The sequence below is a fragment of the Eurosta solidaginis genome, chromosome 1 (genome assembly GCF_040869045.1).
Source record: "Eurosta solidaginis isolate ZX-2024a chromosome 1, ASM4086904v1, whole genome shotgun sequence".
NCBI lineage: Eukaryota > Metazoa > Arthropoda > Insecta > Diptera > Tephritidae > Eurosta > Eurosta solidaginis.
This window is the reverse complement of record NC_090319.1, coordinates 387,331,457-387,346,861: the sequence shown is the minus strand read 5'-3', so window position 1 is coordinate 387,346,861 and position 15,405 is coordinate 387,331,457. Positions and strand designations below refer to the sequence as shown.

Sequence of the window (15,405 nt, the reverse complement as noted above, 5' to 3'; positions counted from 1 at the left end):
ACATATTCTACAGTCACCCCTGTTCCACCTTTATGGCGATATCTCGAAAAGGCGGCCACCTATAGAACTAAGGCCCACTCCCTTTTAAAAAGACTCATTAACACCTTTCATTTAATACCCATTCCGTACAAACGCATTCTAGAGTCACTCCTGGTCCACTTTTATGGCGATATCTCGAAAAGGCGTCCACCTATAGAACTAAGGCTCACGCCCTTTTAAAATACTCATTAACACCTTTCATTTAATACCCATATCGTATAAACAAATTCTAGAGTCACCCCTGGTCCATCTTTATGGCGATATCTCGAAAAGGCGTCCACCTATAGAACTTAGGCCCACGCCCTTTTAAAATACTCATTAACACCTTTCATTTGATACCCATATCGTACAAACATATTCTAGAGTCACCCCTGGTCCGTCTTTATGGCGTTATCTCGAAAAGGCGTCCACCTATAGAACTTAGGCCCACGCCCTTTTAAAATACTCATTAACACCTTTCATTTGATACCCACATCGTACAAACAAATTCTAGAGTCACCCCTGGTCCATCTTTATGGCGATATCTCGAAAAGGCGTCCACCTATAGAACTTAGGCCCACGCCCTTTTAAAATACTCATTAACACCTTTCATTTGATACCCATATCGTACAAACAAATTCTAGAGTCAGGTCTGGTCCACCTTTATGGCGATATCCCTAAATTGCGTCCATCTATAGAACTATGGGCCACTCCCTCTTAAAATACTCTTTAATACCTTCCATTTGATGCACATGTCATACAAACACATTCCTAGGTTCTTTTTACTACATGGTGATTTTTCCTTATTTTGTCTCCGCCGCTCTCACTGAGTATGTAATGTTCGGTTACACCCGAACTTAGTCTTCCTTACTTGTTTTTAATTTGTTTTTAAATGTACTTTTTGGAAAAAATACAAACAAATTTTTAAAGTTTTTTTTTAATTTTTCAGTTTTTCGAGATTTTCGAATTTCGCCATATTTTTTTCTCATAAAAAACTTCAATCAATTCTGCAATCATCCCCACTAATCCCGGAGTGGGCCGATTTTTTTTTATATTTTTTTTTATTTAATTGGAAAAAAAAACTTTATTTTCAATTTTATTTATATAACAAAAAAATGTAAGAACATGATTTTTAAGTATTCTTTTCTTTATGTATTATGGTAATCCGGCCTAATGCAGTTGCTGGACAGCGAAAGCGAGTCATTTTAATCGTAGATTACCATAATATATAAAGAAAAGAATACTTAAAAATCATGTTCTTACATTTTTTTGTTATATAAATAAAATTGATAAAAAAAAATTTTTATTTTTGAAAATTTTTTTTTCAATTTAATAAAAAAAAAATATAAATAAAAATCGGCCCACTCCGGGATTAGTGGGGATGATTGCAGAATTGATTGAAGTTTTTTATGAGAAAAAAAAAAAAAATGGCGAAATTCGAAAAATCTCGAAAAACTGAAAAATTAAAAAAAAACTTTAAACATTTTTTTGTATTTTTTCCGAAAAGTACATTTAAAAACAAATTTAAAAAAAAAAACAAAAAGATCCCAAAAGGTCAATTTTTGAAAAATTTATAGCATTTTGAAAACAAAAACGGTGTTTTTTTTTAAATTCATAACTTTTTTTGAGTTGGATGAAAAAATTTGAAAAAATTCTGAAAAACGTCTTTCGTAAGCTAGAAAAAGAAGAAAAACTTTCAGCCAATTCTAAAGGGGTCGCGTTTAAAATTGGTCGAAATGGGATGGAATACCCCATATGTAAACATCATTCAGTGAAATTTCGCTCATTCATTCATTCATTCAATGTCTCCTTTAGTGGGGGCGATGCAATGCTTTGTATTGAGATGTGCAAGTATTAAAGCTCGCTGCTGATCCACATAACTCTCAGCTCAGACATCTCAGCTGTTAATTAATTGTATTGTTGTTGTTATTGTTATTATTATGTGTATGATGATTTTGATTGCTATTATTGTTGACACTGAACTGAAACTGAAATCTATGCTAATATCAGCTTATTTACCTTTATATAGAACAATTTATGCGACAACAACAACAACAGCAACAAACAAAAATAAACAAACAAACTTTGGCGTTAACTTTTACTCTTGAATTGTCTTATCACTGTCACTGCAGGGGAGAATAAATATAAGCTGGATTAGCGTAAATATTTGCAATGTTGAGGAAATTTTGCGATAGTTTTAAACAATTTTTAGTTTAGTTGCATTTGCGAAACGGTTCGGAACAAATTGAAAAACTTTAGCGCGAACTTGTTTATTTAGTGCAATTTTTCTAGTTTTTCAAAAAGAAACTCAACTTTGTTTGCAAGAAAAAGGACTCACGTTAACTTTTAACTAAATGCAGTTATCAGTTATAGAAACGAAGATTCCAGTTTTATAAAAACAAAAACAAAAACGCGATGCGTAAACGATTCTTACTGTCGTTATTCATTAATTTGTCCGTACTCCTAACCATCGAAAGTGGAGAAATATGTAAGAAAATTCACTAAACAAACCAAAATTGTAATTTGTGGAAAAAAATTGAAATATTTTTGTAATACATTTGAAAGTCGAGAGGAAATCAGATTTTGATGGAATTTAGTACGCAGATAGCGAAAGCCTGGAAAGCTCTTCTGGGAACAGTATTTGTTTGACTCGTTATTCCTCTGAGTTTATTTTATCTAGGCCAGTACTATTCTTTATCCAGGTCATACATACGTGAATATGGGTTTAGTCAATTTTTAAAAATTGCGCAGTGGTAGCCTCTGCTGCCTTCTCCCAGAACTGTTTTTTATACTCAGTTGAGCAGAGCTCACAGAGTATATTAACTTTGATTGGATAACGGTTGGTTGTACAGGTATAAAGGAATCGAGATAGATATAGACTTCCATATATCAAAATCATTAGTATCGAAAAAAAATTCGATTGAGCCATGTCCGTCCGTCCGTCTGTCCGTTAACACGATAACTTGAGTAAATTTTGAGGTATCTTGATGAAATTTGGTATGTACGTTCCTGGGCACTCATCTCAGATCGCTATTTAAAATTAACGATATCGAACAATAACCACGCCCACTTTTTCGATATCGAAAATTTCGAAAAATCGAAAAAGTGCGATAATTCATTACCAAATACGGATTAAGCGATGAAACTTGGTAAGTTAGTTGAACTTATAACGCAGAATAGAAAAATGGTAAAATTTTGGACAATGGGCGTGGCACCTCCCACTTTTAAAAGAAGGTAATTTAGAAGTTTTGCAAGCTGTTATTTGGCAATCGTTGAAGATATCATGATGAAATTTGGCAGGAACGTTACTCTTGTTACTATATGTCTACTTCTAAAAATTAGAAAAATCGGAGAACGACCACGCCCACTTTTTAAAAAAAAAATTTTTTAAATTCGAATTTTAAAAGAAAAGTTAATATCTTTAGAGTATTTAAGTAAATTATGCCAACATTCAACTCCAGTAATGATATGGTGCAACAAAATACAAAAATAAAAGAAAATTTCAAAATGGGTGTGGCTCCGCCCTTTTTCATTTAATTTGTCTAGAATACTCTTAATGCCATAAGTCGAACAAAAATTTACCAATCCGTAAGAAATTTGGTAGAGGCTTAGATTCTAGGACGATAACTGTTTTTTGTGAAAAAGGGCGAAATCGGTTGAAGCCGCGCCCAGTTTTTATACACAGTCGACCGTCTATCCTTCCGCTCGGCCGTTAACACGATAACTTGAGCAAAAATCGATATATCTTTACTAAACTCAGTTCACGTACTTATATGAACTCACTTTGTATTGGTGTAAAAAATGGCTGAAATCCGACTATGACCACGCCCACTTTTTCGATATCGAAAATTACGAAAATTGAAAAAAAAATGCCATAATTATATACCAAATACGAAGAAAGGGAGGAAACATGGTAATTGTATTGGTCTATTGACGCAAAATATAAAAAAAAAAATATATGTAAGGCGCGATAACCTCCGAAGAGATCTAAGGCCGAGCTTCTCTTCCAAGTTGCGTCGTGCTCTTCTTGATTTTCCCTACAAATTGGCCGGACGGGACCAACATGTTTTATGCCGACTCCGAACGGCATCTGCAAGGCAGATGAGTTTTCACTGAGAGCTTTTCATGGCAGAAATACACCCGGAGCGCTTGCCAAACACTGCCGAGGGGCGACCCCGCTTAGATAAATTTTCTTCTAATTTAAAAACCTTATTTCTAAAATTTTGATGTTGCTTTGCCCGGGGTTCGAACCCAGGGCATACGGTGTGGTAGGCGGAGCACGCTACCATCACATCACGGTGGCCGCCAATATGGACGCAAAATATAACTTTAGAAAAAACTTGGTAAAATGGGTGTGACACCTACCATATTAAGTAGAAGAAAATGAAAAAGTTTTACAGGGCGAAATCAAAAGCCCATGGAATTTTGGAAGGAATACTGTTCGTGGTATTACATATATAAATAAATTAGTGGCACCCGACAGATGAAGTTCTGGATCACCCTGGTCCACATTTTGGTCGATATCTCGAAAACGCCTTCACATATACAACTAAGGGCCACTCCCTTTTAAAACCCTCATTAATACCTTTAATTTGATACCCATATCATACAAACACATTCTAGAGCCACCCCTGGTCCACGTTTATGGCGATATCTCGAAAAGGCGTCCACTTATAGAACTAAGGCCCACTCCTTTTAAAATACTCATTAACACCTTTCATTTGATACCCATATCGTACAAAAAAATTCTAGAGTCACCCCTGGCCCACCTTTATGGCGATATCTCGAAAAGGCATCCACCTATGGAACTAAGGCCCACTCCCTTTTAAAATACTCATTAACACCTTTCATTTGATACCCATATCGTACAAACAAATTCTAGAGTCACCCCTGGTCCACCTTTATGGCGCTATCTCGAAAAGGCGTTCACCTATAGAACTAAGGCCCACGCTCTTTTAAAATACTCATTAACACCTTTCATTTGAAACCCATATCGTACAAACGAATTCTAGAGTCACCCCTGGTCCACCTTTATAGCGATATCTCGAAAAGGCGTCCACCTACAGAACTAAGGCCCACACCCTTTTAAAAAACTCATTAACACCTTACAACTGAGGGCCACTCCCTTTTAAAACCCTCATTAATACCTTTAATTTGATACCCATATCATACAAACACATTCTAGAGTCACCCCTGGTCCACGTTTATGGCGATATCTCGAAAAGGCGTCCACATATAGAACTAAGGCCCACTCCTTTTTAAAATACTCATTAACACCTTTCATTTGATACCCATATCGTACAAACAAATTCTAGAGTCACCCCTGGTCCACCTTTATGGCGATATCTCGAAAAGGCGTCCACCTATAGAACTAAGGCCCACGCCCTTTTAAAATACTCATTAACACCTTTCATTTGATACCCATATTGTACAAACGCATTCTAGAGTCACCCCTGGTCCACGTTTATGGCGATATCCCGAAAAGGCGTCCACATATAGAACTAAGGCCCACTCCTTTTTAAAATACTCATTAACACCTTTCATTTGATACCCATATCGTACAAACAAATTCTAGAGTAACCCCTGGTCCACCTTTATGGCGATATCTCGAAAAGGCGTCCACCTATAGAACTAAGGCCCACGCCCTTTTAAAATACTCATTAACACCTTTCATTTGATACCCATATTGTACAAACGCATTCTAGAGTCACCCCTGGTCCACGTTTATGGCGATATCCCGAAAAGGCGTCCACATATAGAACTAAGGCCCACTCCTTTTTAAAATACTCATTAACACCTTTCATTTGATACCCATATCGTACAAACAAATTCTAGAGTCACCCCTGGTCCACCTTTATGGCGATATCTCGAAAAGGCGTCCACCTATAGAACTAAGGCCCACGCCCTTTTAAAATACTCATTAACACCTTTCATTTGATACCCATATTGTACAAACGCATTCTAGAGTCACCCCTGGTCCACGTTTATGGCGATATCCCGAAAAGGCGTCCACATATAGAACTAAGGCCCACTCCTTTTTAAAATACTCATTAACACCTTTCATTTGATACCCATATGGTACAAAAAAAATCTAGAGTCACCCCTGGTCCACCTTTATGGCGATAACTCGAAAAGGCGTCCACCTATAGAACCAAGGCCCACGCCCTTTTAAAATACTCATTAACACCTTACAACTAAGGGTCACTCGCTTTTAAAATCCTCATTAATACCTTTAATTTGATACCCATATCATACAAACACATTCTAGAGTCACCCCTGGTCCACGTTTATGGCGATATCTCGAAAAGGCGTCCACATATAGAACTAAGGCCCACTCCTTTTTAAAATACTCATTAACACCTTTCATTTGATACCCATATCGTACAAAAAAATTCTAGAGTCACCACTGGTCCACCTTTATGGCGATATCTCGAAAAGGCGTCCACCTATAGAACTAAGGTCCACGCTCTTTTAAAATACTCATTAACACCTTTCATTTGAAACCCATATCGTACAAACGAATTCTAGAGTCACCCCTGGTCCACCTTTATGGCGATATCTCGAAAAGGCGTCCACCTATGGAACCAAGGCCCACGCCCTTTTAAAATACTCATTAAAACCTTTCATTTAATACCCATATTGTACAAACGGATTCTAGAGTCAACCCTGGTCCACTTTTATAACGATATTCCGAAAAGGCGTCCACCTATAGAACTAAGGCCCACTCCCTTTTAAAATACTCATTTACACCTTTCATTTGATACCCATATAGTACAAACAAATTCTAGAGTCACCCCTGGTCCACCTTTATGGCGATATCTCGAAAAGGCGTCCACATATAGAACTAAGGCCCACGCCCTCTTAAAATACTCATTAATACCTTACAACTAAGGGCTACTCCCTTTTAAAACCCTCATTAATACCTTTAATTTGATACCCATATCATACAAACACATTCTAGAGTCACCCCTGGTCCACGGTTATGGCGATATCTCGAAAAGGCGTCCACATAGAGAACTAAGGCCCACTCCTTTTAAAATACTCATTAATTGATACCCATATCGTACAAAAAAATTCTAGAGTCACCCCTGGTCCACCTTTATGGCGATATCTCGAAAAGGCGTCCACCTATAGAACTAAGGCCCACGCCCTTTTAAAATACTCATTAACACCTTTCATTTGATACCCATATTGTACAAACGCATTCTAGAGTCAACCCTGGTCCACTTTTATAACGATATTCCGAAAAGGCGTCCACCTATAGAACTAAGGCCCACTTCCTTTTAAAATACTCATTAACACCTTTCATTTGATACCCATATAGTACAAACAAATTCTAGAGTCACCCCTGGTCCACCTTTATGGCGATATCTCGAAAAGGCGTCCACATATAGAACTAAGGCCCACGCCCTCTTAAAATACTCATTAATACCTTACAACTAAGGGCCACTCTCTTTTAAAACCCTCATTAATACCTTTAATTTGATACCCATATCATACAAACACATTCTAGAGTCACCCCTGGTCCACGGTTATGGCGATATCTCGAAAAGGCGTCCACATATAGAACTAAGGCCACTCCTTTTAAAATACTCATTAATTGATACCCATATCGTACAAAAAAATTCTAGAGTCACCCCTGGTCCACCTTTATGGCGATATCTCGAAAAGGCGTCCACCTATAGAACTAAGGCCCACGCTCTTTTAAAATACTCATTAACACCTTTCATTTGAAACCCATATCGTACAAACGAATTCTAGAGTCACCCCTGGTCCACCTTTATGGCGATATCTCGAAAATGCGTCCACCTATAGAACTAAGGCCCACGCCCTTTTAAAATACTCATTAACACCTTTCATTTGATACCCATATTGTACAAACGCATTCTAGAGTCAACCCTGGTCCACTTTTATAACGATATTCCGAAAAAGCGTCCACCTATAGAACTAAGGCCCACTTCCTTTTAAAATGCTCATTAACACCTTTCATTTGATACCCATATAGTACAAACAAATTCTAGAGTCACCTCTGGTCCACCTTTATGGCGATATCTCGAAAAGGCGTCCACATATAGAACTAAGGCCCACGCCCTCTTAAAATACTCATTATTACCTTTCGTTTGACACCCATAGTGTACAAACGCATTCTAGAGTCACCCCTGGTCCCCTTTATGGCGATATCACGAAACGGCGTCCACCTATGGAAATAAGGACCACTCCCTTTTAAAATACTCATTAACACCTTTCATTTGATACACATGTCATACAAACACATTCCAGGGTTACCCTCGGTTCATTTTCCTACATGGTTATTTTCCCTTATGTTGCCACCATAGTTCTCAACTGAGTATGTAATGTTCGGTTACACCCGAACTTAACCTTCCTTACTTGTTATAAATCATTTTGAAGCGATTTGTATTTGACCTACTGATATTTGGTGCATGGGTAATATGGATAGAGGTCTAACAAATTTTGCAAAACTGGGCAGTTCCTTCCGACTCCCACTGGAAAGGAGCAATCAGGGTCTTTTCGATCAGAATTATTTCGATACTATTGGAATTGTATTGGTAATCATTCCGTGACTGTTTTAAAGAAACATATTATAAGGACTATCTCCGGCATATTTTGGGATCATAGAATAGTATTTGGAGATAATTTCGATTTCACTATCGAAAAATTTCAAATTGTTTTCGGTATTATTTTCGATATCATCCAGCACATGTCAAGGCTTTTTCGAAACCATAACAATTTCGGGACTAATTAAAAAGTTCATTTTAAGACTATGTCCGAATCATTTCGGAACTTTTTTTTGGTAAATTGGAGAATATTTTGTTTAACCTTTTCATGCCATTTCTTAAACCGTTCAGTTCCGTTGTTTTTAGTATCGTTTCGGGCCTATCTCCGGACCATTTTTTAATTGTTGTAGAGAGCATTATTTCGTAATCGCTTTAAGGATCATTCCTGGATTATTTCGAACCCTTTTCAAAATTATCTTCTGATTTTTTACGGAATTATTTCAGGATTGTTATCAGGATCAAAACGCGCTTGTTTCGGGATGTCGATGAGGTTTTCAGGATTTCGTGATTTCGGGACTATTTTTGGGCGCCTAACCTCCACGGTTCTTTCAGCATCTACATTTCAAGTCACGTCAGTCATACTTGCTTCGCTGTAGCTGACCCCAACAGAGAGCACCAAAAGTGATCCAGTCACCTTTCATCATCCATTTCAAACACGAGCGCCGATACATAGCTTAATAAGCGTAGATTTTGTAAGTTTATTTGCTTCACTATATTCATATCTGTTTAAACAAGATACAGCTTGTGATTAAATTTGGTTCGAAATGTGCATAGCATCAAAAGCATCAAAGGACCACATGTATTTTCACACTCCAAACGACATTACATACAAGAAGACGGCCGCCGTTATGTAGTAGTAGCGCGCTCGAGTTCCAAGGCCCTAGGTTGAAGTATCAAATACTTTACAAAAAGTTTTTCTAGGCGACGTCGTCCCCCGCAGTGGTTTGGCAAGGACTTAAAGTGTATTTCAGGCATAAATCTGCATAAAACCTTTAGGTCCCGTCCCGCTAATTCGTAGGAAAAATTAAAAAGTAGCTCGACGCAAATTGGAAGAGAAGCTCGGCCTAATCTTTCTTTTCAAAGAAAAACCGACCTAAATAAAGCATTATTGTAACATATCTCAGGCAGAACATTTTATTTTTATGTTTCTGTGGTCTCACGCTATATGTACAAACGTTGATTTACTTACTTAATTGGCGCTAACCGTTTCTTCGTTGGGGTAACTACCGCCAATTGATAACACCAAGGGAAATTAAGTCGTTTTATACTTCCGCAGCCGGGCTCCAAGAAGGTATTCTTGGCCAGAGCATCATCTTTCATTCGCATAATATGGATTAGCCAGCGTAGCCGCTGCGTTTTAATACGATGAACTATGTTGATATCTGTGTAAAGCTCGTACAGCTCATCTTTGGAAAAACTTTTCCCTCGAACACTGCAAGAGCCTCTATAAAAATTTGCTGGAGCATTTTAACCCCCTTGCTAGTTTTAAAATCCGACTTACAGCGAACTTTATAAAAAGGACCCAAAAAGGCTAATTTTGATAGAGGTCAATGTTTTCAAGATCATTTATAGGCTGCGTTTAAGTGCGGTTTTCGGATACATTAGGCAAGTTTTTCAGGATGGCTTCTTTCAGATTATATTGGATATTACTTCAGATAATTTCGGCTTTTTTCTTCAAAAATTTCGTGATAGTATTTCTAAGTTTTTCGCAATAATTCTGAGACTATATCAGAATAATTTGGAACTGTTTTTGGTATTATTTCGTACTGTAATTTCCAGGTTTGTTTCAACATCATTTCGAAACTATCTCCACATCTAAATGTATTGAGATAATAATAGTAATTTTGTTGGGAACATTACGGAACAATTTCTTGACTGTTTACCAAATAATTTCGGGGGCTTCTCGGGATTGCTATAAGGATCACATCGGGGGGTTTTTTTTTGATTAATCCGGTATTTTTTTTCGTGGTCATTTTGGGAGGTTTCGAAAAGATTTCGGCATTGTTTATCTATTTATTACAGGATAAGGGTTCACCAAACTGTTTCGGGACCGTTTCGGCAAAACTTTCCGGTTTATCATATTTAATTGTGCGCTAAACTGCCAAGGCGATGTGACAAGTCAGGCCAGTTATCTCTTACAGACGCTAACTTGAATCGATAGAAGAGATCAAGTCGTCCTGCTGCAGTAACTCCCAAGTCAGTCCAAGTCTTCACCTTCCCCTGCTTTCAAACATGGCCATCGATGGCAATTACTTCTGCCCATCAAAGCCACCATACATTCGCATGACCCTTGTTTGTTTTATTCGCTGTTACATATTCAAATATGTGTAAGCTCGTACAAATAAAGTAAATCCCATATATCCGCCTGTATAAACCGTAATCTTATGGAAAACTTTACTCTGAAATACTCCAAGCACCATACCATCTTCTCTGTACGTGACTTCCAAGGCGCGAATGTGTCCATTTTTTGTTTGATTGCGTCTTTCCCTCGTTTATTGCAAAATCCAATTCAGAGGATGCAGAACTTACGGTGCGTTTGTTGAGGTCAATGGTATGAATATCATCAGCATACGAAACCAATTGTACCATTGCGGTTTAGATCTGCTACTAAGACTACCTTCACCAGCATGGGAAACTGCAGTCGACTTGTCTGAAACCTCACTTGATTTCGAAAATCTCATCTTAGCCCAAACAAATCTTCATTTCTGATTATTTAATAATTTTTTTTTTTAATAGCTTATGACACGCTTCGAAATAAAATCATTGATGCTGAACGCTCAGCCGCAGTTGGGGGCACAATTTGGCTTTCATCAGCAGAAGATAAAGCTAATGGAATATTAATGAATGCCAAGCGATCGGAGGTGCTTAGCGTTATTATAATTATAGTATTTTGTTACTTAAAGTTTTCTTCGCTCAATAGATGGCAGAAGGCCTGAAAACGCCTGAAAAGTTTCCACCAGCAATGCACTTCTTCCAAGGCAAACAATATCTACGCCAGAGTGAGGTGTTTCGTATTATACAAAAACTGCCAAAGGGAGCCCTGCTGCATGGTCATAACACCGGTATGGTCAGTTCACGTTGGATTATTAGCAATTTGACCACACTGTATAATCTATATACCTGTCGCGATGTAAATGGTTTGCTGATGTTTACCTATGAGCAAAGTAAATGTCACAGTGAAGTGCAAAATGTTTGTTTGGAACGCATCAATTCTGAGGATCGACGACTTTACGAACGACAATTGGAAAAACATATTAATTTGTATACCGTACATCCAGAATGTAAGTTAATTTCATATGTATTGTTTGAGCGTAAGTTCTAATTTGTGCCTTTTTGTGTAACTTTTTAGCCATGATTACGGATAAACGCAAGATTTGGCAACGTTTCCAAAGCATTTTCAAGAGTGTAGAACATTTTTACAGTTACCAACCGGCTTTTTGTAATTACCATAGGCGTTTACTTGAGGAATTGTGCGAGGATAATATTTTTTATGCGGAATTAAGAACACCACTTACGCCGGTATGTTCCAGTTATTCGATTTCTTATTAAATGGTAAAAAGGGTTTGAACCAAAAAGATTCCCCTTTTTGGTCTGGACGGTTCCCGAGAACCTCACATAGACGAAATGTGTCCATAGGTCCAAACTGGTTTCACTGGCCCAATGAAAAGCCTTTTCTCTTTTTTAGATGTGCAAAAAGCTGAAACATTGTGTCCGCCCAAGGTACCTTGATGTTGGTGCACAGCAAAAGGGAGCCGTGAGCCAAGCTGTGACTCTAGCAACGAGCTAGCAAAAGAGTGCCTTTCGCTCGAGACTAGCAGCACGGCTTTGAAATACTTAAGCACTATATCGGGTCTCCCTTTAGAATTTTAAAGCGATTAAAATCCATACACCCAAAGGTTTAAGGGATATGGCTCATACGATCACAACAGTCTTCAACGAGTACGCACTCTAATGCAATGATTTTATCAGTGGCTAGCTAGACGTTTAGAACATACATTGGCCAGAGCGGAAAGGTCGAAAACGTTCTATTTTCTCGTGCAAACAAAATCATTCGTTTGCATCACCACCTACCCAACATTTTAGTACCGATAAAAGATCCACGGAAAGATGACGAAAATTAATTGGAAACCTTGTTCGTTTCTGGTTCCTTCAGTAGTAGTCGAGAAAAAAGATCGAAATTACCTTATCTCATGTTGCATTCAGTCTAGCTGCATTACAAATTGGCTCAAATTTTCCATAGAGTTTTATCGAAAAAGTTTTGGGCTTTGAGCTTTTCTGGGAATAAAGGGAAGTGCTCGTGTTCTAAGCATTGCAATTGGCAGTTCATATCAACTAGAACTTCTAACATTTAGCCTCTTCTATGTCGTCACGGAAGTGCTTTAAAGATTTCCGTAAGCCCTTTTAGCTTAGCTCTGAGCTGTTCTTCGATGTCAAGGATTCCCTTCAATTTCAACACGGTGGACTCGGTTTCAATACACAAAAAGCTCAACGCTTGGCTGGCTGGGTCATCTTGTGGGAATATATGAAGACGCTCCGCTTTGAAAATATTCCTATCGACATCCGCATTTGAAGAGGAAGAAGGATACTTGATCTTTCTCGGCGCCCCAATTGCGTGATGGCCAACATTGTGTGGGAGATTCGATTGAATATTCACCCTCTGAAATAAATACTTTTCTCTACCATGAATTTATACCAGGGGTATTGCGGAGCACAGGTCTGCTTGATTTTAATTTCTCATTCCAATTTTGGTTCCGATTATTTGGAATCGGTCCTTGAGGTCCTTCTGTAGAAAATGTCTCTAATGGAATTTTTTATTTGCTATATTGTGCCTTGGTCTCTGCTTCAACTTCCGAAATCGGTTTCGATTCAGATAAAGCAAGTTCAAAAAATCGTATTCCGCTTCCTTCTCTTTAGCACGTTCGAAAATACCCTGCAAATAAAGTGGGAGACAGTCAAGAAAAGCGAGAGTTTCGCACTACTGATTTAATTACTACTTCCGAACTAGTGCTAAACGGATGCACAACGAGACAATTGTAACCACACTTGTACCAACAGCATTTAAGTCTGACCTATATGTATTTTAATAAATTAATCAAAGATCACCTGCGTCTGAACCAGTTAAAACGTGGACAAAAGGTCTGCAAATTGGGGTAATTTCGTAGGACGTCACAATGTTAAAACTGTACATTGAAAGCAAGGCGAGGGGAACAAAACTAGAGGTAGTACCACCTCATAATGCGGTAGTGCTGCTCTAGTTCGAACCAAGTGGGATTCGCTGCAGGGTATTTCTTGAAAATACATTTATCAAGATAAGACCGTTTTCAATACGAAAAAATATTCGGCGACTACCTTCCGTGTGAATTGTAAATTTTGCAACATGGAAATGTTATTTTTTTAATAATTATTAAATAAATCTCAGCTATATGGCGATAGCAATCGTACATTCAATGCCCTGGAAGTAGCAAACGAATTGGAAGCGATCGTTGAGGGGTTTAAAGCACGTCATCCAGACTTTGTGGGTCTAAAAGTCATTTATACGAAGGCAAATGAGGCGACAGTGGATGAAATGGCACAACACTTAATAACTTTTAAACAATTGCAGTGAGTAAACGATTAATACATTTTGTAGCATTTTTGGGATATTGTCGAAATTTAATTTTTAAAGCGATGCAAAACCGAACTTTATTATTGGCTTCGATTTGGTTGGTAACGAGGATACTGGCCATCCATTGCATAAATTTGTCAATGAACTGACTGATATGCCAGCGACAGCAAACTTTTTCTTTCATGCGGGGGAAACAAGTAAGTTTATTAGTATTTACATAAGATTTAAAGCCTCCCGACTCACCGACTTTGACTTTGTCGCGGTAGACTAATTTCTTCGATGTTTATGTAGTTTTAATTTTTGGCATTTCGTTCATATTTCATTTTACACCTTTTTCTTGATATCTTAGATTGGTTTGGTAAAACCGATTGGAATCTAATGGATGCTCTACTCCTAAACACCAAACGCATCGGACATGGCTTTGCGCTATCAAAGCATCCGAATATTTGGTCAACGGTAAAGAAACGTAACATTGCCATTGAAGTAAGTCCGATTTCGAGTCAAGTTATGGGTCTTGTGTGGGATTTGCGTAATCATCCAGCAACATTTCTAATAGCCGAGAATTTTCCGATTGTTATAACGGCGGACTATCCAGGCATGTGGAATTCTAAAGGATTGAGTTATGATTTTTACTACGCTTTTATGGCGCTGGCGCCCGCTGAAGCAGATTTGCGGTTTCTCAAACAACTCGCCTTGAATTCAATTAAGTAAGTAATGCATTTAATTTCAAAGTGGTCCAAGTATTGTTTTCGTAAAGTAAAGTATTATCGATACCCTTTGCGGAATATAAATCCGGTAAGTTACAGAATTACAGACCAAAGGTACGATTGGTTGTCATATTGAACTCTTTATGAAAACTGAAGTGGCCGTCCTTCAGTAAGGAACATAAAGTTTCTAGAGCCTTGCCTGCTTTCTACTTGGCACTTGGACTCTAGAAGGTATAAACCTGTAAAACTAGATATTTCGCTTTAATAGTATCTTAGATTCCTTTCCGACCTCACCTATACCCCGGCTTCTTCACCTTCACAAAAGGTTACGGCTGAAAAGAAATTCAAACTCCTTCAAGTGAAGGAATTAAGGAAACTTATTTTATGCAAAACTCTAGTTCTGAACGCCTGCATGAAAAACTCCCGAAACAATCAAAAAATGATTCACTTACAGTTCTCAAATATTCCGAAACACATTCGATTTTATCTGAAATAATCC

At 37.9% G+C, this 15,405-nt stretch overlaps 1 protein-coding gene across 3 annotated transcripts in view; it reads left to right on the top strand.

The window, feature by feature from the left end:
- Adgf-D (Adenosine deaminase-related growth factor D) overlaps positions 1–15,405 on the top strand; it is a 28,161-nt gene that overhangs the window by 11,822 nt on the left and 934 nt on the right. The window contains exons 1-8 of one of the 3 annotated variants that reach the window (XM_067763414.1): positions 1,563–2,506; positions 9,039–9,286; positions 11,331–11,455; positions 11,515–11,875; positions 11,944–12,113; positions 14,014–14,195; positions 14,260–14,396; positions 14,549–14,906. In XM_067763414.1, the coding sequence (XP_067619515.1) occupies positions 11,435–11,455; positions 11,515–11,875; positions 11,944–12,113; positions 14,014–14,195; positions 14,260–14,396; positions 14,549–14,906 (1,229 nt within the window). In that variant the 5' untranslated portion in view covers positions 1,563–2,506; positions 9,039–9,286; positions 11,331–11,434. Of the gene's footprint in view, positions 1–1,558; positions 2,507–9,038; positions 9,287–11,330; positions 11,456–11,514; positions 11,876–11,943; positions 12,114–14,013; positions 14,196–14,259; positions 14,397–14,548; positions 14,907–15,405 lie in introns of those variants that run through there. The other 2 variants (XM_067763412.1, XM_067763413.1) reach the window with 2 other exon arrangements.